Source organism: Phoenix dactylifera, chromosome 15 (genome assembly GCF_009389715.1).
Source record: "Phoenix dactylifera cultivar Barhee BC4 chromosome 15, palm_55x_up_171113_PBpolish2nd_filt_p, whole genome shotgun sequence".
NCBI classification, from domain to species: Eukaryota; Viridiplantae; Streptophyta; class Magnoliopsida; order Arecales; family Arecaceae; genus Phoenix; species Phoenix dactylifera.
Window position 1 is genome coordinate 9,521,635 of NC_052406.1, and position 20,523 is coordinate 9,542,157.

General features: G+C 41.1%; 1 protein-coding gene, 1 non-coding gene and 1 pseudogene across 2 annotated transcripts; 1 reads left to right on the forward strand and 2 right to left on the reverse strand.

Moving 5' to 3' along the window:
* Positions 1–2,793: 2,793 nt before the first annotated feature.
* LOC120113338 lies at positions 2,794–4,887 on the forward strand (annotated as a pseudogene).
* A 315-nt stretch (positions 4,888–5,202) lies between these two features.
* Positions 5,203–5,284, reverse strand: TRNAS-GCU. The gene has a single exon. It is a non-coding gene; the product is annotated as a tRNA-Ser (tRNA).
* Positions 5,285–11,150: 5,866 nt separating this feature from the next.
* On the reverse strand, positions 11,151–13,440 carry LOC103705795 (peroxidase 15). Its single transcript, XM_008789652.3, has 4 exons — positions 13,171–13,440; positions 12,661–12,852; positions 11,859–12,021; positions 11,151–11,758 (listed from the first exon to the last, which is right to left on the reverse strand). Exons 1-4 carry the CDS (start codon positions 13,405–13,407, stop codon positions 11,340–11,342), a joined length of 1,011 nt encoding a protein of 336 aa, XP_008787874.1. The 5' UTR covers positions 13,408–13,440; the 3' UTR covers positions 11,151–11,339.
* Between the last annotated feature and the right edge of the window lie 7,083 nt (positions 13,441–20,523).

Sequence of the window (20,523 nt, forward strand, 5' to 3'; positions counted from 1 at the left end):
GCTCCAAACGGAACCCTTGAAGAGGGAAAAACCACTCTTCGGTCATTTCGACCTCCAGGACGCTCATGGTAGATGCAACCTCACTGGGAAGAGAACCCATTGAGAAAGAGAGATTAAAAAGAAAAAGGGGGACCTCAGGAAGACGCCGGAGAAAAGAACTTCGGACTGTGAAAAGCTGGGAGAAGAAAAGCTAGAAGCAGAAGGCAATAGGAAGGGGACGGAGGGCCAGGGGGGAGTTTATATAAACCTCCCCAACGGCCCCGATCGGCAAAAGAAAAGCTGCACCCCGTTGAGATGACAACACGTGTCGGTCTAAAAGACAGAACGACACATTTAATTAGAGCCAGCGCTTCGAACATTGAAGCGCCCCATCGGATCGTGCGGAAAGGCGTCCGCAATCGAAGATCGTGTGGCCCCATCATGAGCCCACGACGCAAGGACGCTTCGCGAAAGGTGCCCTAATAATGAGGCTTTTCGGGAAAGAAGAGACGCCGCCTATTAAAGGCATTTCGAAGCGTCCGATAAAATTTTCCAACTATTAAAATTTTTGAAATTCGTAACGGCCCAACTAAAGCTACTTCCCGCGCTCCAGCTGGTAGCCAACTGGAACTCGGAAGTCGGGGGGTAGTGTTGGGGGAAAAACCTCAAGTCATACCGCCACGGAGGCGCTCGGCCAAAAAGCGTCGACCGGAAAGGCGCTCGGCCGAAGAGTGCCGACCAAAGAACACCAACCAGAGGGGTGCTCGGCTAGAGAGCGCCGATCTGAAAAGATGCTCGGCCCAAGAGTGCCGACCGGAGCGCCAAGAGGCGCTCGGACCAACCAACGACCAAGTAGGGATGCTCGGCTAGAAAGAGCCGACCAGAGGACGCCGACCAGAAAAGCGCTCGATTAGAAGGCGCTGACCAGAGAGGAAAGCGCGCGGAATAAAGGCGCTCGGCTAGAAAGAGCCGACCAAAGGGCGCCGACCAGGAGCATTAGAAGCAACCCCGCCACAGGGCGCCCCATTGGGCGACCAACTCGGCTCGGCACCCCTGCCGAGCCGATTGCCTTGACCAGATGTTCAACTCCTACTTAACCCCCTGAGGGACTTGACAACTCCATTACAACCTGCCGCTATCTCCAAGCCGTCAAGGCATAAGATCTCTGCAGGTATTTGGCACGACCTGCCATTAATGCATGAGACCTCCTCAAGTCTCCGATGCGCTCAGTCATTTAATGAACACGGCTCAAGACGATCTCCGGATCACTGAACCATCAAAGCGTATGGCTCTCCCTGACCGCCGGTTCATTCGGTAATAAATGCGCTTACCATCCATGGACCCCGGGCCTACCACAGCCGGCGGTTCAACCATTCCAACAGGTCCGATCGACCGTGACAACTCCCTGGTTCCGGTCTGAGTCGGCCTTATTTTCCACTATGCCATTAATGGGCCAAATCATGCCCAATTATTACAAAAGAGGACAAACTCCCTGTCACCTCCCGGGCAACATAAAATCCCTCTATAAAAGGGAGCCTGGGAGGAAAGAGAGGGAGGAGGGACTGGAACACAACAGCACAGACGATTAAGCACCAATATCCTCTTATTCTTCTTCACCCTCTGGCTTGCTCTCTCCACATATTTGCCCCCTCTGACTTAAGCATCGGAGGGCCGGCGCCGGGGAGCCCGGCCACCGGCTTCTTTTTTGCAGGACGGGACAGGACAGGACGCACTCTCCTCTTCGCTCTCTCACACATCCCAGGAGGGCACAGGAGGACGCAGCCGGCCGGCGCACCGCCGTCCGCCCTCCCCGCGGCGGAGCTCCTCCTTCCCCAGCTTCGCGGCGGCCCCCGGGTCCAATTTCCAGCAACAGCTCTCAACTTGCTTTTATTATTATTATTGAGAAACAATGAGAGCTGATACAGATATCTAGGTGTTTCTTCCAATATATAGATACCTAGGTGCAAGCGACTAGTGCATGTTTGTTGAAAGATCTTTTATTTTATGGAATGATGCTTTGGGGTTTCTTGAAAAGAGAATAAAGAGAGTTCTGACTTGCTGGTTCTAGAAATGATGCCGTCCTCATAGGAATTTTAGTGCTCAACATAATGGCGTTATCAAGCTATAATAGAGGTTGTTTGGATTTTTGGGGTCCATATGGAGATCATCTAATAAAGTTCTCTAAGTGTCAATATGTAATGTAAGTGAGTGAGTTCAGAGAGCACTCCTCTCATTCTCATCCCCAAAGAAATAAGGCCTGAGATTGAAACCTCTGCTTTGATTCAAGCATTCACAAGGAGCACGCCCACCGAAGAGAGCATGCCACAAAGTATTATCATGACAGGAATGCCTCTGACTGCCGCTATGTAACAGTTCAGGACAAGCTTTCGAAACTCATCAGATAATACTGGAATTTTCCTTTAAAATATAAGTGACAAGGTTTCTGATTTTGTTCTTTCACATTCTTGAATTAACTGATCAACCTGTACAAATGCTCGAAAGAGCTCTGTTTGTGAACTAGGATGGTCTTGCCTTAGTATATCAATATTCTTCTGATGTTAGACCATGAGCTAGTAATTACTGCATTTTTTCATCAAGAAAACAAAAAAAGTACCTTGGTTTTTACTCATGAAACTCAAATCTTGAAGCAGCCAGACGTGTTGGCTAAAAAGGTTCTAGATGTTGAATGGAGTGATGATCCATTTGTTATTTAACCACCGTCTCCCCAATATTTGATATAAATAAGATATGCATGCTTCCAAATTAATTATCATCTGGGTCATATTCATGCATGTAATTAGCCAAACATGCTAAATGCTAACTGAGATACACAAGGACATACCTCTTCTCCCACACCCCTCCCCTTCTTCTAATAGAGATCACATAGATTCTCTCAACTCATACGGATTGAATCGGTAATTGGATTGATTTATATTGTGGTGTTTGCAGATTTTAGCTAGTGGCTTATAGGCATCATTGTTGATTGATTATTTAGGTCATTATAGAGATCCAAGAGGGCCCATTCCTGCCAGAAGTGGTGCCGCCCCAAAATCTTTGCCGATCGAGATACCAGCAATACCATTGGCTGAACTGAATCGATTAACCTCTAATTTTGGGCAGAAGGCATTGATTGGGGAAGGTTCCTATGGTAAGGTTTTTCATGCAACTCTGAGTACAGGAGAGCCTGCTGCTATAAAGAAGCTGGATCCTAGTGTCTCAAATGACCCTGATTCAGAATTTTCTGCTCAGGTGATTCTTACATAGCAGAACTGTTACATTATGTAAGTTGCAAGTGCATGGTTTGCTGCTAACTTCACCTTATTTGACCATCTCTTTCTTATCATGGTTGATGCAGTTATCAATGGTTTCGAGACTTAAACATGAGTATTTTGTTCAGTTGTTGGGATACTGTTTAGAAGCGAATAATCGGATATTAGTATATCAGTTTGCAACTATTGGGTCTTTACATGACACTTTACATGGTACTGGATTTATACCCTACCTACAAGTTTTATACATTGTTCGTAGACGATTTCATGAAACAGTTTTTAATATTAGGGAAGTCAATTTTCTGGCACAGGGAGGAAAGGAGTGCAAGGTGCTGAACCTGGACCTGCGCTGACCTGGAATCAAAGAGTGAAAATTGCCTATGGTGCAGCAAGGGGTCTTGAGTATCTTCACGAAAAAGTCCAGCCATCGATTGTTCATCGGGATGTCAGATCCAGCAACGTTCTTCTGTTCGATGATTATGAGTCCAAAATTGCTGACCAATTTAACTAACCAGTCTCCTGACACAGCAGCTCGCCTGCATTCAACTCGAGTTTAGGAACTTTTGGTTATCATGCTCCAAAGTAGGCTTACTTCAGTGCTTCTTCCTTCCCCCTTTTTTCTTTCTTATCAATGGAAGGAGTAAATATTGGATGAATTTAGCAAATTGGTATAACTTCAGAGTGACATTTCCCGACCTTCATAGTATATAATTGTTCGATCAAATATAGAGTATCCAGTATCTTTCTGAGAAGAATTTGTGTAGTTTTCGCTCGCAAGCTAAACTCGCACCGTAACAAACTGTCGATGATGATAAAAATTTCTCCTATATTTCTTATACGATTGTTTTACAGGTATGCGATGACAGGGCAATTGACACAGAAAAGTGATGTTTATAGCTTTGGCGTCGTTCTTTTAGAGCTTCTAACAGGAAGAAAGCCCGTAGATCATACAATGCCAAAAGGACAGCAGAGCCTTGTTACTTGGGTAGGTTCCACGCTGCAGTGTTGTCATCACAATGGCTATTGTTTGCTTTGTTGTTGTTTTTTAATCTTGAATTATGTTGATAATAAAGGCAACTCCAAGGTTGAGTGAAGACAAAGTTAAACAGTGTGTGGATCCTAAGCTAAACCATGATTATCCACCAAAAGCTGTTGCAAAGGTATCTCCTTGCTTTCCTCTCTGTGGACCAAACAATGTCTGTATATATCAAACATCGCAAGTTCCTTTATATCTTAAAAGGATATTTTGGAGACTTAAAATCATTGAATATGTAGCAAGTTGAATGGATATATGCATCTGGATGCGTTTATCATGTTCAGATGGCAGCAGTTGCAGCACTGTGTGTTCAATACGAAGCTGACTTCCGACCAAATATGACAATCGTCGTCAAGGCTCTTCAACCTCTTCTCCCACACAAAACCAGCAGGAGACAACTAAAATTGACCTCATAGCACCGTTTTTTCTCCCCATTATTATTGGCGATTATGCCATCTTGATTCAGGACCAAGTATGACAATCGTTGTTGAGGCTCTTCAACCTCTTCTCAACACAAAACCTAAAATTATTATTTGTGATCACACCATCCGGATTCAGTTCTCTGTGTATCATGCAAATTTTGTGAATGAAAGCAACAGATAATATGTCATAGTATGTGAATGTCTTACACAATTAACTAAAATAACGAGGACTATTCTTTTGAATGGTGCAATTTTTTTGTTAACTGGCACTAATTGCCATAATGAACTTGACCAAGAGAGAAAACTATGCTTTTCTATTAGTGCTCTTAATAAGTGATGGAAGTGAGGAACTCCAAATCCCCATTACCGCCATTTGAGAGCTCTTTAATAAGTGAAAGCCGTTTTGATATATGACCATTCAAAAAAAAAAATAAAGAGAAAAAGCAACTCTACATTATAGTTTGACTTAATAATAAAAAAAGATATTGTATAAATTCGTCGCCTGAGAGATTCGAACTCTCGCGGGGAAACCCCATGTACTTAGCAGGCACACGCCTTAACCACTCGGCCAAAGCGACGATTCTCATAGCCTTTCTGGTGCACCGAGTGTCATTCCCTATCCATTCGCTCCCCCTCCTGCAAGCCACGACTCCCAAAGCCGCATCCAAACAATTCGAGAAAGCCTCGACAAATATCCGCGCGGAAGACCCTCGACGAGAGTATAATGGCCGAAGGATTCCCGTAGAGAACCTTCAACTTCCTATTCGGAAGAGAAATTAGGTATTTTTACAACCCCTATAAAGAAACGAGGATGGGAGGGGAAGACATGGTCATTTAAAAGAAAATAAGGAGTTTCGAAAACTAGTAATAAGGCTTACTTACCTATTTCTTTTCGCTAGGTGAAACAGTTAACTTTATAAATATATTGAAAGTAAAATCAATTTCTGTTTCATGGTTTTAATCAAATTAAAATAATAAAAAATAGGAATGATTAGTTGGATGATAACGTTCAACAATTTCGGATGGGTTAGGTTCAAGCGATTCGATCAATAAATCATAGGGCATGAACTCGATCAAAGCTAAAATTAATCAACTTGGCTCATCAATAAAGATTTTGAGGACATTCAACAGGATCAAGATAATCGGTTCAGTAGATAGTCCGAGCATCAGGGCGAATCAGGGCCCTTTATAGGGGTCAATTAGGAATCATAGATTAAGTCAATAGGACCCAATACTGGGTTCCTTAGATTTTTCTAGAGAGAAAGTAGAGAGAGGAGAGAGAAAGTAGTGAGAGAAGTGTAGAGTGAAGAGAGAGAAAATAAGAGAGAGAAAAAGAGGGATGGTTCTCTCCCTCCTCTTCTTTTTTTTTCTTTTCTTTTTTCTTCTTCTTCTTTTCTCAGTAAATAGGGGAGGAAGGAAGGTCGGCTGGTGGCTGTGGTTATGGTGGTCCAGCAAGGTGGCAGTTGGTGGTGGTGATGGCCGGTGGCGGTGGCCGGCCGACGAAAAATCCAAGAAAAAGGCCCGAAAAACAAGGAAATTGGACCTTTGATTGATTTTTGGCCATTGGCTGCTCACCGACGGCCACGGCTATATCATGGAGGAGAGTACGGAGGTCGTGAGACTCAACCGGAGGTTCGGCGCCAAGAGGCAGCAGCGTTAGTGGCCGAAAAGAGGAAGAAAAACTTGACCGGAATAGGGGAAAAAATAGGTTCTTCTTTTGCCGGTCGATTTTTGGCCAATTTCTCGGCCGGCAGTTGTGATTCCTAGTCGTGGGAAAAAGAGGAAGGAAAGGGAAAGAAGTCTAGGGCCTTACCTCGACTCCGGCGACGTTCGGCAGCTCCGTTTTCTGGCGAGCACAGTGACAGGACACTATGACTTTGAAGGGAGAAAAGAGGAGGAAAAAGGAGCTTTGGCACTTGATGGGGGGTGGGGGTGTGAAGGCCCACATTTGAGTTGGGCTGGCCCTTGAGCAAGGGCGGCCCAACACGTGCAAGGGGGAGGGAGTCTCCCGATTGAAACGCCCTCCCTCCCCTGTTTTTCGGAAATCCTCCTCCCCCCTCCTCCCGAATCCACCGGAAAGGGGGATCTTAGGGTGATAAAAACCCTAGCAACCGGGCCAAGACCTCCCCTCTTCCTAGGGCATCCGTCGAGAGCCGTCCACACACACAAAAAAAAAAAAGAGAGAGAGAAAGAGATTGGGTTTTACCTTGCCGCGGGAGGAATCGACGCGGTCGCTGTCGATCCGGTCGGGAGGACCTCGCAGGAGGCAAGGTGAGCACATTCTTCTCCTCCTTCATTTTTGGCCTTTGCTTCTTTGAGAATGAGGCCGGAAAGCCTCCGGAATGATGGAGAAGCCGAGCCGGTTCGGCCTTCTCCTCTTCCGTTCCGGCCGGCCGGCCGTCGCAAGGCGTGGCACGGCCAGCCGTCACCGGGCGTGTCACCACCGGCACGCCATAGACCAACGACCATGGAGCGTCGCCGGCCGTGGGCCACCTACGGCCGAGCCTCCTTCTTCCCTTTCCGTCGGGAAGAAGGAAGAAGAAGAGGGAAAGAGAAAGGGATTTTTCCAATTCCCTTTCTCTTATTATATTTCCCTCTCTCTCTAGTTGGGTTCTCTCTCTCTCTGCACATGGATCTGGGGAAAGCACTGCCTTGTGGACTCTAGAAAGTCTTGGGATGTTAGATTTTAGAAGACTTTAGAGGATCAAACAGGGGTCCTAGATTATCATATATCTTTGATAAATTTTAATGATGATTTGGTTCTGTAGGGGAATAATCTATTGGACGAGAGGATGCTGAGCAGAGTCCTGCGCATTCCGGTTCATAGATCACCGTGAGGGCGGGTGATTAGTTGTCTGAGTTTTCAATAAAAAGGTAAGGATCCTTGTACGCTAATCCTGCATGATATAATATTTTTATACTTAGATATGTATGATATGCTATGATTGAGACAAATCAAAAATAGTTTTATATTAAATTATATTTTGATAGTGTTGGCTTGTGGTTGATATTATGATCGTATTCGCTTGTGGTTGGTATCATGATGGATGCATGCATGCGCATAACCTACACCTACATAATTTGACTGATGGATGTGGTGCTCTAAACTAACCATGTGATATTGGTTGCCCCGTCATGGGCTGGAAACGTGACCGTGGTTAGTTTAAAGCCAGAAATAAATAAAAAGGAAATTGATGTGTGGATGTAAACTGGATTGTATAAAAAGGGATTTTGGGTTTATCTTGTTATTATGGCAGGCCCCGTCACAGGCTAAAAAATGTGGTACTTTGGTAGGCCCCCCTCACATGCTAGAAATATGGAACTAAAATGTGCAGGCCCCCTCACAGGCTAGAAATGTGGAACTATAATGTGCAGGCCCCGCCACAGGCTTAAAATGTGATACTTTGGCAGGCCCCATCACAGGCTAGAAATGTGGAACTATAATGTGCAGGCCCTGCCACAGGCTGAAAATGTGATAATTTGGTTGCCCCACCACAGGCTGAGAAATGTGACCGAGATTTGACCCAAAGTCGGAAAGATAATTAATCCAGATCAAGTTGAAGAAAAGACATTGAAACTATAATACAGGTTTATGAGCTATCATATGCTATATCATTCTTGTGTGGCTGGACTTTTATTGATGTTTGATGTACATACTTGTATTGATTATTTGAGCTTTGATAGCCGATTTATGACTTCATGATATGTGCTTCGACTTGTCGTGGTTTTCAGATTTTTATTATTATTGTGTTGGTGTGGATATGTAGGGATTCTTACTGGGCTGTAAAGCTCATCCCCTTTTCTTCTTTCTTTTTATCAGAGTTGCAGGATGCTTAGATTTGGATGGGATGGGCGCAGAGTGCAAGTATCAGAGTTATTAGCTAGATTTATAATGGGATGGGACTGCTCTATTTGAATTACTAGATTAATTGTGGATTTATTGGAATTTTTGTTAATCATAGGCCTTGCATGATCTTTAGGGCACTGCTCTAGGACTCATACGGCCGGTCGCGTACCGGATCCGGGTGCTGGGTTCGGAGCGTGACAGGGGGGTGGGGGCTCTCTTTAATAGAGAAGCCCAACTCAATCGTGGAAGGATTAGAACTCCTTCCGTCTTCTCCTCCCGACGAAATCGAGGAAGAAGAGGACATCCGTTCAGAGTCCGACTTCTCCCTCTTCCATGCACGAGTCGCCCATTTCAATGTGCGGAGCGGTAAATGGACTGGCCTTCAAGAATTGAACTGCGGAATAGCTGGATTTATTTTCTTCACTGCAGCCCAGACTCCCATTACCGGGGGGCATGGGTATAGACAATGTTCCATATACTCTACATTGCATTGAAAGAGATCGCAAGTTAAATTAATCCTGCTGGTGCAGTACATCTCTAGAATGAAGAAGGGTCTTACAGGAAGTTTCTCCCAACATACCTTCCACCAAAACACTTGTACTCTTGGAGCAACTGCTAATTTCCAAATCTAACCAAAATTAGAACCAATATTATTAAAATATGTGCAGTCTAGTCGCCTGGGAAAGCAAGGCCATAGGAACGACATCTGATACCCTATTAACAAAGATTTGTCGTTTTGGTACTAGACCCCGTATCGGTGCTGCACTAGTACAGTATCGATTCGGTACGATATGGAACTTTTTTTGGTATACCGAACGTCGGTACGCCAACCGTATCGGATACCGGTACCGAACTAATATGGTATGTCTTGTACTGTCCATTCGGGTTGGTACGACATACTATGCCATTGACTTCGTCACTTGGTGGCTCTAAGTTCTGACTATGTTCCCCACTCTTGTCATTCTCTCTATTGTTATGGCGTGGACTTCATTGTTGGCTCTTGGGCGTATTACTGTTCAGGCCCAACTTCGTTGGGTACCTAAATAAGAAAAATAAGTTTGATGCTTTGTTGTTAGGTTGGGAAATGGGAGTAGAATGGAATAATTGCAAATGTTCTTTGGTCGGACAGGCAGGAAAAGAATAAATAAGTACTAACATTCTCAAAAATTGAGAAGTATAAAATCTCCTTGCCGACCAAATAAACTTATTCAGCCCTCCCCTGCTAACTATTTTCATTCGAATCAAAATGCACATGTACTCCTTGTTGAAATAATTTTTTGGTGTTTATTTAAATAAATATTTTATTAAATACTGCTTAATCGGGATTTTTTCAGTGGTTGGGAGGACAAGGAACTCTAATATTGCAAATGGATATGAAAGGAAATAACTTTTCTTATACTGCATGCTACATAAAACAACATCTTTTGTTGTTTTTCTTGAGAATAATTTTAATCCCGAAACGTACGCAACATTTCGCCACATGATATCTACTGTGTTTTACTCTCGCTTGACAATAAATAATAATTCTTACACCCCCTCTCCTTCTCCCACCTCGATTCGTGAACTTTTTGACTCCCATGACCTTCTTCGAGCCACTCCTTAGCTCCCTACAACTGCGTCTTGGTGGACTAATGTTCTCGATTTCGAGATGATCTCTTGATCGGATTAGAATAGCCCACCATCGTTTTGAAGGTTAGTGAAGTAACTATTGTCAAAGATGTCTGTGGTGATCGGGTCGAGATCGCTGCGAGCACCCACATCGGCTTCCTAAGGCGAGTTCTGCTGGAGTGTGGCTAGTGTAGGCTTATCATAGTCCCACATTAACTAATAAAAGAGAAGTATATTAGCCTGGGCCGATCTTTTTTTTTAACAACTTAATTTTTTGAGCAGTAGATTTATGATAAGTAGTATCAAAATTAAACTCATTGTACATCACAATCTTTATTAGCTATATGGGCTTCCCAATAAAAAATAGTAGAGTCCGAGAGGACCCAATGAGATCAAGTAGGACTTGAGTGGGCTCCTCTTCTTTTATGAGCCTCTATTGGATGGAAGAGATTGCCATAACTCTACGTTAACAAATAGAAGGGTGTGCTATAAGGATTTATTAGTCTAGCCGGTCCTCCTTTCAATAATTGAAGCTTTTGGGCTGTAACTTTATGATACTGTGCCCTTAAAGCTAGTAGGGCCTGCTGGTATTTGATTACGAAGTGTCGGTGAGCTCTTGCAAGCTGTGAGCACCCACAAAGTACCTTTTAGAATTCGTAAACAACTCTTTTGAATGTTCATTTGCTTTTCTTTTTTCTTTTTACAAAATACATTTCCTTCTAAACCTCAGAATCGCATTTGCACGTATCTACATCATTGAGAAACTGGAAATATATATTAATATAGACACCTTTCACATTCCAATGATTAAACAGTATTATTGGCCCCGATGGATATAACAACGGGGTTTCAAATTTCTTTGGAGCTTCAAACATAGACTTCTAGATTTTGATTGATACATACAACAAATGCTGTGAAGGAAGATTTGTATGCGAAAAATATTTTTCATACACAGCTAAATTAAGTTTCTGAGCAGAGAAAGAGAGAGATTGATTTCCACAATATGCAAGCATTTTACTTGTTTCACTTGATATAACTTGAGCACTTGGCTCACATAACAGAACAACTTCTTACTACAACTTCCGTTGGACTTTATTCATATTCTAACTAACACTGCTCACAGCTCTCCTTTGTTTCAGAACCATCCTCCTCCTCCTCCAACTCCAACTCAAGAACCCTCAACTCCCATTGACCTTCCTGCAGTTGCTCCTTATCTGCCCACTGCTCCCAGTAAGTGGACTAATGTTCCCCATGTTTATCATCGACTGCACAAAGTTCTGGAAGAAGGTGCTCTGGCTGCTCGCAAAGCTGTTGACGATCGAAGCGGTGGAAGCTCCGCTTGTTGAGAGGAGTTCTTGATCCGATTGCAGAAGCCCACGGTTGTTCTGAAGGTTGGTGAAGTAGTTGCTGTCGAAGGTGTTTGGGGTGCTGGGGTCGAGATTGTTGAGTGTGGTTCCATCCCCTCCCTGAGGGCAGTTCTGCTGCAGTGTGGTCAGGTAAGAAGAGTTCAAGCTCGGGTCCGGATTGCCGGTGCCGCTGAAGTTATAGAGCCGGTTGCTGAAGAATCTGCATTGTGCTCTCCCAAAGGTGTGGGCTCCTGTCATTAATTAACATTCACAAGGAGTTCTAGTTAGAATTATGAACATAGTAGTTAATTAGCATTTTGTTGATCTCTTTATAATCATGCTGTTTTTCACCTGATAAGGCGACGAGATCGGTGTCGCCGAGGCCGACGGCAGAGAATTTGGATTGGAGGGTAGTTAAGCTATCAAAGGGGCTTGGGAGGTTGTTGGCGCCGGTTATGTTCGCAGTGGTTCCATCCCTTCTTCCGAGTAACGCAGACCATGAGGGACCTCCTGCCTGTGAACAATGGTTAGCGTAGAACTAGTAGGGTGTAATTTTTCTTTTACTTGTGATATTTTGGCCTATTTCAGAGGCTGATCTGAGTTGGCTTCAAAGCTCAGGAGTCAGGTCATGAGGTAGTTCAAGAATCTTTAAGACTTGCTTTGATGTAACATTATCAAAATTTTAAGACTTGCCTGCTCATTCCTGCATTAATTCTGTTGAGTAAGCTGAGTCAACTTGGTCTATTTTGATTTTAGTTGTTTAATAAGCTGAACTCATGCCTCTGTTTTGAGTAAGTGGTTGTAACTTCGAAAATATCTTTATATATTCTATTGGAGAAAACTAATAAAATGCTCCAAAGATTCAAAGTGGGCTGACCTAGTAAATACCATATTTAGCCTCTCCTTATCATCAGATGGAAGCCGTCATTTTTCAGTGGACATTACTAAGCTGTTTTCTTTTCTCCTCTTTCGAAGAAAAACTAGGTGTCAAGGCCTTTTTCTTTTTTTTTTTTGTCTACAGCAAAAGCCAGGAAAAGAGAACGGCCGCCAATAATCTCCGGTCTTATTGCTCTCATTTAGAAGGGTCTAAACCTTAAAAGAAGTGACACAAGAAGGAAGAATCAAATGGAAAAGACAACTGAAAATGGCTTACTAAGTTAACTGAAGCTTCGGCAGCAAGGGCAAGGATATCAGCGCATGAAACTACTCCTGGGCAAGCATTCTCTACTGCAGTCTTGATGTTGTCAACCACATCAAAACCCCGAGCTGAGTTGTTGTTCGGAACTGCACCCTTCTCACTCACTATCGTAGAGCTGCTGTCCAGCAAAACAGACCCATCGCATCCCTGGCAGAAACACAATTCGTTTAGCTGAAAATAGAATCAAGCCACACGTAGCCTCTCTTTTTATTGTTACACATAACATATGCAGGATATATAGTTTTTGAATTCTATAGTTTCTTTTGAAGAACTCTGGATCGTTATAAGTTGCATCAGTTTGTGCATCAGATGGTGTCCACACGTACAAGCTAGCTTGCAGTGTCAAAGAAATGAAGGGTGAATCAAGAGAGCTCCAAATATATATATATATATATTCTTATTAGAAGAAAAACTATAATAGATCTTTTAAGGGGAGAAGATATGGAGGGAAACGTTGAAGGTTACATCGACAAAACAATCATGGAAGAAGAGTCGAGTGAGGCTTGCGGTGATCCGAACATCAGAGCTTTGGGCCTGCTGAATTACGCTACGCACAATGGCTGACACATTGGAGCATGTGGAATTGTAGAAGGAGGAGCTCAGTTGAGCTCGGGATCCTGGGGAAAGCAAAGCCAAGCAGATGGCTAAGGCAACTAGAAGAGAAGAAGAAGACATCCTTCTCTCTGCAATGGATGAGAGCATAACAGCTTGTAGCTAGGAGTATTGGATTTGTGTGGTTCAAGATGGCTTCCAATTGCACATATATATAGTGTAGGGGAACAAGCCTGGCAAGTTAAGGCCTGAGCTTGCTTGCTGAAGAGCAATACATGCACCAGGGCAGTATAGTAATCTCATTCGAAAATGTTAGGCTTCCAGCTCACCTATTGCTCCGTTTTGGGGCACACTGCTTCTTGAGAAGGATTGACAATTCAAAGTAGGAATGAGAGGTGTACGAGAGGGAATGACATTTTTTGATCGCCAACTTTCGTTGCCGGACAAATGCATAGAAAATTTTATGCCGAAGCTATCTTCGCTATCTTGGTTCCCGAATCCATTCTGTCGATAAATGTGGTCCAACTTAATATTACTTGGACCCAATACAGTGTGTGATAAGTATTTTCCACTAGCCATGTTTTTGGGACTTGTTTCCCAGCCCAAGCGTTTGATGTAAACAATTTTAATTAATAGTGGCTAGCTGGTCGTGCCAAATATAGCATCGTAAGTTGTGCCCGTTACAAAAACTATTCAAGAAGTCTACAAGATTCGCAATTGGGATGCTACATGCATGGCATTTGTGACCAGAAAATTTTATCTTCCGTACAAATGGATCTAAGAGTTGAATGTATTCTAGATTTATATGGAAGTATAATCGATTTTGAATTATATATATAATTAATACCTTAATGTTTAAGAATTGTTGTAAAATAAATTTAGACATGCCGGTTTCTAGCTTGATCCAAATCTTAGCTTAACTTATTTCAAACTACATTGGTATTTAAGAACTCGACCTAAATCAAATCGACTGCTTCAATGTTGATCTTGCATATTTGGGTTGCATGTAGATCTAAAACTTGGAACAATATTTTGTCGAGTCAAACTGGATTACTTTGGGTCTAATTAGGTTCGATCCATTTTCTCCAAAATCAATGTTAGGACAACTTAATCGGAGTATGGATCTTAGGTTGAGAGCTACATATATGGTGCAACATTTTCATCAATCTCAGAATTCAATTACGGTTGTATGATTTTATTACTCGTAATTCTCTATTGCAGCAAAGTCAGATGGGTTATGATTTGGCTCCCTAGCCAATGGAAATATGTGATTCCCTGAGGGAGCGGGGGTGATCCCATGCACCCACGCGTTTTTATTCACGTCGTCGCGGCGAGGCCCACGGGCTGGCGCATGAGACCGCTGGCTTTTCAAAAGATCCCATCATTTACGGAGCTATTTGAGGGCACGTAAATATTCCATGAACACGATAAAGCGAACAAACTGCCAGGTTAAAACTAACAGTCATTAGGTACCTAACGGTCATTGCAGGCCTTTGACGTACAGTCGTTATCATATATTAAGACTGGTATTAATTTCTTCCAACCAACTTAAGTTATTAGAGTCAACTGAGTAATTAATTAATATGATGATTTTGGAGAACTCTTGCTATAATATATATTTATATATATGTATATATATATTAAATTTAAAAAAATTATTGGTATATACATGACCATGCAGTGTGTCAAACTTTTTTTTGCGATGTGAGATTTTGAAATTAAAAAAAAATATAAAATACATAAATAAATCTACTTCATCCTATAAACTTAAGTTTTGGAGACAAATTGTGATTTTAACATGGTACCAGTTTTAAGTTTTTGGGACATCTAAAGTATATGCAGTTAAATTCTCTGTTATATTTAATCGAAGTTTAGTGTTTCGTCCAAAAAAAAAAAAAAAGTTCTGGATGTGTAGATTAGCGAAGTGTAGAGTCTGATGGTTGTGTAGGATTGCAGTGTCTGTGCTTCTTCTCACCCCCTTGTCTTGTTAAATCTTTAGGATGTCTTAAGTGCTGTGTTGCTCTGATCCTGAATGAGTTGGTTACTAGAAATGGTCCTTGCTTTACCTGGGTTTGCATTGTGATTATGGAGGCCTCATTTTGTTACTAGTTCATCCTTCACCTGGATATAGTGGCTCTTTCAATCCCAAGGCTGCCTTCCTATTGCATGGAACTTGCTACAATGTCCTTTGGGCGGTTGTTGGCTATTCTTTTTCAACATGATTATTGTAATGTGGAACACGAGAGAACCAGGAGAATAAGAAGAACATAAAGAATTGTTGGAATCAGCTATTCATGTCTGTAGTGTTGTACCACCCTCCCTATTTTACCTCCCACCTCTCTATGCATGTAACTCTTTTGTAACCTTCTAATAAAATTATAGGGAAGTTTCTCACTTCCACCATACCGTCAAAAAGAAAATCTAGTTTGTGTTTTGTATCATCTGATAAAGTTTTCAGAAAATTTCAAGAGTCAATTAATTATATATAAGATAAGAATTTCTCATGACAAACTGTACTACTTTAGGTTCTATCTGGATGCCTGAGCATATAAAGAGAGAAATTCTGAAGAAGATAAAACAATGTTCTAACCAGCTACATGGTGATGGGTTTTATTATCTCTAAACTACAGCGATAAGGTAAATCACCTTTTCCAACCAAATGGATCATCTTGACAGTATCACAGTATAAGAAGTTGTTACTAGATACAATGCTCGGGCATCCAAACGGGTTCTTCAATCAGTAGTTTGGCCTTGAATAACGAGTGCTACCTTATTCCAACAACATCGGTCCGAGTTTCTCTCTCCATTTTTTTTATATACAAATCGATCCAGATTTCTAACATTTTTTGTTTTGCCCTATAAGTACATTAATAAAGCATAGAGCTTCATTTGAGCCCCCTCAATGGCAAGATGCATGCATGTTGATGAACTTGGTGGCATATATGGCTATTTATCTTTTAAAAAATGCCGAACTCAGAAATTCTCTTGGGAGCAGTCTACTATTTCTTGGTGGTGGTATTGTTACTATATTTGTCAGAAAGAATGAAATTGGAGGCTAATGTAGATTCTAACTAGATTTTAAAAAAAATAATTAATGAAGAGATCCAGAGGAGGTGTGCTGAGTGCAATTATCTGAAATTTTTTATTTCCTTTTTTCAATTTTATTTAAACCAGATTTCTAAAACAAATACTAGCCCTCATGATGCTTAAATATATAATAGACAGCATGAGAACATCGTGTGGTCAGTAGAAACAACTATAGTGGCTTATTATGATGACTATAGCAACAACATAAAATCTTCAACTTTTTTTTCTTTTTTTTTTCTTTTTTTTTTGCTTAAGCAAAAGGGGAAGGGGGAGGAAGGGGCAAGCTCATCCCCACATAGCAGCCCCCACTGGGCCCCATCCCACCAGGAGAATATTTGATGCAGGCAGAAATGATCGTGTGTTAGGCATCCCGGCCTAAAATCTTCAACTTAGCTAGTTGACTATTAAAAGAGATCCATATAGCTGTCCACCATTTTCCACCAGGAACGTTGTTATTAAATAATTAACAATACCATCCATACCAGCATTTCAGCTCTACCAAGGGGATAGTCCATGGTGGACAGATTCTTCATCACATATTGCCTATAAAAGTTTTATTGATCCATTTCCTAAATATTAAAGCTAAACTATATCTCTTGGGAAAGGTCATACAAAAGAGCCAAGAAATCTTTGTTCTGTAGCCATTGGTCCATGTTCCAAGGGTTAAAGCTCCAAAACGTCACTTTCTTCTAACAAGCTTTTAGTTGCTATCTAGGTCAAAAAAGAGGGCGTAGACGCAGTCCATGATGGGCCACAACAAGTTAAGCTTCTGCCATTCCTTGGGTATCCTAGCCGGATAAGTTTTTACGTGCCTTGGACCATTAAGGTTTGAGAATGGGGGTTGATGTGCTTATGAGCTGGTTTCTTCTAAATGTCCCTTTCTTCGAACTTTTTTGACCTTCTAGAACTTGTCGAGCCATTCGTATACCAAATTGGACTTTGGATTCTGCCTATGGATAACTTTTTAGTTTGATGCGTCATCACAGATCCGGATCAGGAATGATCTCATAGTCTTAGTTTATAAAAAGATGTCAGTGGCTTCAGCTGTGGCGCCTTAATGCCTGTTAAACTGATTAATTATGTGCAAAGTAAGCTGACCATTTCATTATACATGGTTGCATTTCATTAGAAAGGTTTAGTTTTGCAAAACAAAGATAGATGCAGGGAACTTTGTGGCAATGCAACAAGGGCGAAATATTATTAAAAAACAAAAGGAGGATCTTTTGAGATTATGTATCATGTGCAATGTGGTACAACCAAGCTATTATATCTCAGAAAGATTCTAGTATTAATGTTATGGACCTCCATGAGTTGTTACTTGTAGTCCACAGTCAAGGTTATGCCTATTTTATCTATCAATTGGTATCTAGCACATTCTCTTGTTAGCAAATAGCTTGTGAATGACTTGGATAAAAAAAGGAGCTGAGCCATTGTGAGGCAGAATAAATACTACCGGCTTTCAATTAAATAACAAACGTTTTAACTTGTAACCATGTAAGCCTATGACTAACAGAAATGCTGTAATAGGTCATCATATATTAAAAGACGTTTCTCAGAAGAATAAACAGAAGTTGAAAGGCAGATGGTTTTGAATTTGACAGCCTTTCATCCATTGATGAGATCCTGATTTAGTGCTGGGCCTTGACCAAGTTCATGGTGTTCAAACTTATCTCCCATCACCATATGCAATATGTTGAGTGTTTTTATCATGCAACATGACAAGGACTTGAGAGTTGAGATACACAATGGCCACTTTGGACCGGTCCAACCATAAAGCAACATGCACAATCATGCTTGTATATATTATTTCCTTTAACTCATGTTTCTTCGTTGTGTGTGTTGGTTTGTGGTTGCACCGGACCACTGCTTAGCTTAGCTGGTGGACCTATTCCAACTAATACTTTCTCTTTTATTTACTTATTCGTTTGTCATACTTGGACAAATGTGGATTTGCCCCCAAGATCTATAATACATTGAGATCTGAAAATTTTGATCAAACAAATATGCATGGTGAAAGAGAATACACTGTTCTCCATCATAAGTACACTCTATGATGAGATAATAACATATGTATAGGCTTGCCAAGAATTATACCATAATCCCTTCAGACTATGGGATTTCAATGCTTGCCATGCATGCAAAGCACCATGCGACTATGCTTATAATGATCTTAAGTTTTTGGTGGCCATCGTTGGTACATAGTTATGAAATTAATTCGTGCTTGTGGTGGTCCAAACGACAAAATATGTTCATTTTATTTCAAATTTAGGATGTAATACTATTCAATCAGTTTGTTTCGGGACACATTTGTATTGCATTGCATCATGCAACTTCTTAAAATCCAACTACGTATTATCAAGTTGATGATGAGTTTATTGTTCTCGGTCACACTAAACTCAGTTTCTAAGATTTGTGAAATCTAAATTTAAGAATGACATTTCCGAGAAAGACTACTGAAAATTATAGGTTTTATAACAGGATAAAATTAGGGCCACACTCCTACTGACTACTGTCATAGTGTCATACTAGCTACAAGCAATCCTTGGCGGCTTCCACATGGTTGTCGAAAAAGTCACTCACAAAGTAGAGGTGTTTACACCTATTTTCCTTACAAGATTCTGCATTTGACCTCTAAAAGATTGCGCCTCGTGTGATGGCCGACGTTAGCGGAGCCATTGTTTATGGGTGACCACAAGACTAAAGGTGGCAACGAGATTTGCTAAGCTTCTTTTGTTCACTACTTCCGAAGCTATGACCCCGGTGAGCTGTTTCCGGGCCTTGGTGGCCTTGGATTATGGGATAATTTAAGGGTCTAGAAATCAAGGAATTCCTCGAGCAAATCTAACCTGTAATGAAACTTGTTCCAAAACACTGGCTTTTACTTAGTGATGTGGGGCTATAAATGGGTCATGCTTGATTTCTTGTGATCTCCTTCACGGTTTTTTTGACACTTTGACATTTCAAGTATTTAAATTAGATAAGACCTGGTCTATTGGATCATAATTGAATAACTTTCGACTCTTCTAGAAGTGTACCTATATGATCACGATAGAAATTAGGAACAGATGAACCCCCGACTCTACTGTTGTGACCACATGATCGGGATATTCCTTGCTCTTGGAAATGGAATATCTTTAATTTAAAGTTTTCAAGGTTAAAGCTTACGTTGGACTAGTGTGCCATGAACGGTTGACGTGACCTTTATTTCTAGGGGTGTGCACAGGTTGGATCGGAACGGTTTGGAGCTACATTAAGGTTGAACTAGTTTAAGCTGATTTTCTAAAACCAAAACCACAATTGATCCAACTATCTATAAAAATTGCTTGAAATCGACCTAAAAAATTCAATTCGGTTTGATTGATTTTATTGACTTGACAGTCTATTTTATATATAAATATAAAAAAATTAAAAATTAGATTTTATATATAGAGACGATATATAAGTCGAGTCAAGTTGGATCGAATATATATTTGTATATATACATATAAGTCGGTTAGGTCGAGTCATATCGATTTGAATCGATTTTCTAAAAGCTTAAACCAAAACCAAAATAGAACGGAATTTTTTCGGTTCAAAAATTTCTCAAACCAAATTAAAAAAAAAAAACATTTATCAAACCTAAAGACTGGTTTGGATTAGATTCGCGGTTGGCCATTTATTTATTTTTTGCACACCCCTACTCATTTCTTTATTTGTTATGAATATGGGCCCAGTCTGTTAATGCAGTAGCCCACTAGCTGTTTCTTTTTAACAGAAGCCTATTTTTTTCGAAAAATATACCAGAAGTGTATTTTATTTTAGCACAACTCATATTCGTTTTCTATTTCTTAAACTAGTATCAAACGTGCTATATACATTAGAAAAAGCCTGAGTGGCAGTGATTCTCTCATCATCTACTATTTTATTTTGCTTGAAATAAGATTCAAACTAAACTAAATACGATATATTCATCAAAGATATATAGAAGTAGTTATAGAGACACAAAAGAATATCAGAGAGAGATATAGAGTGACCACTTGGCTGAGGATTTTGCACTGGTTTAGTAGTCCCAAAATCTGTGCTACACCTTTAATTTGAACATGCCTATAGTTTAGAAGATATATAGATATAGATATGTGTGTGTGTGTGTGATTTCCAGCGGCAACAACCAGTATGTTTTGAATGGCATTGAGAGAGCTC

Excerpts from the sequence above, each read along its gene's own strand:
- LOC103705795 (XM_008789652.3), bottom strand. The coding sequence starts at position 13,407 with ATGCTCTCATCCATTGCAGAGAGAAGGATGTCTTCTTCTTCTCTTCTA. Across the intron at positions 12,853-13,170 it reads TCCATGATTGTTTTGTCGAT|GGATGCGATGGGTCTGTTTT; the intron begins GTAACCTTCAAC and ends TGTTTCTGCCAG. Across the intron at positions 11,759-11,858 it reads CGATCTCGTCGCCTTATCAG|GAGCCCACACCTTTGGGAGA; the intron begins GTGAAAAACAGC and ends AATTAATGACAG.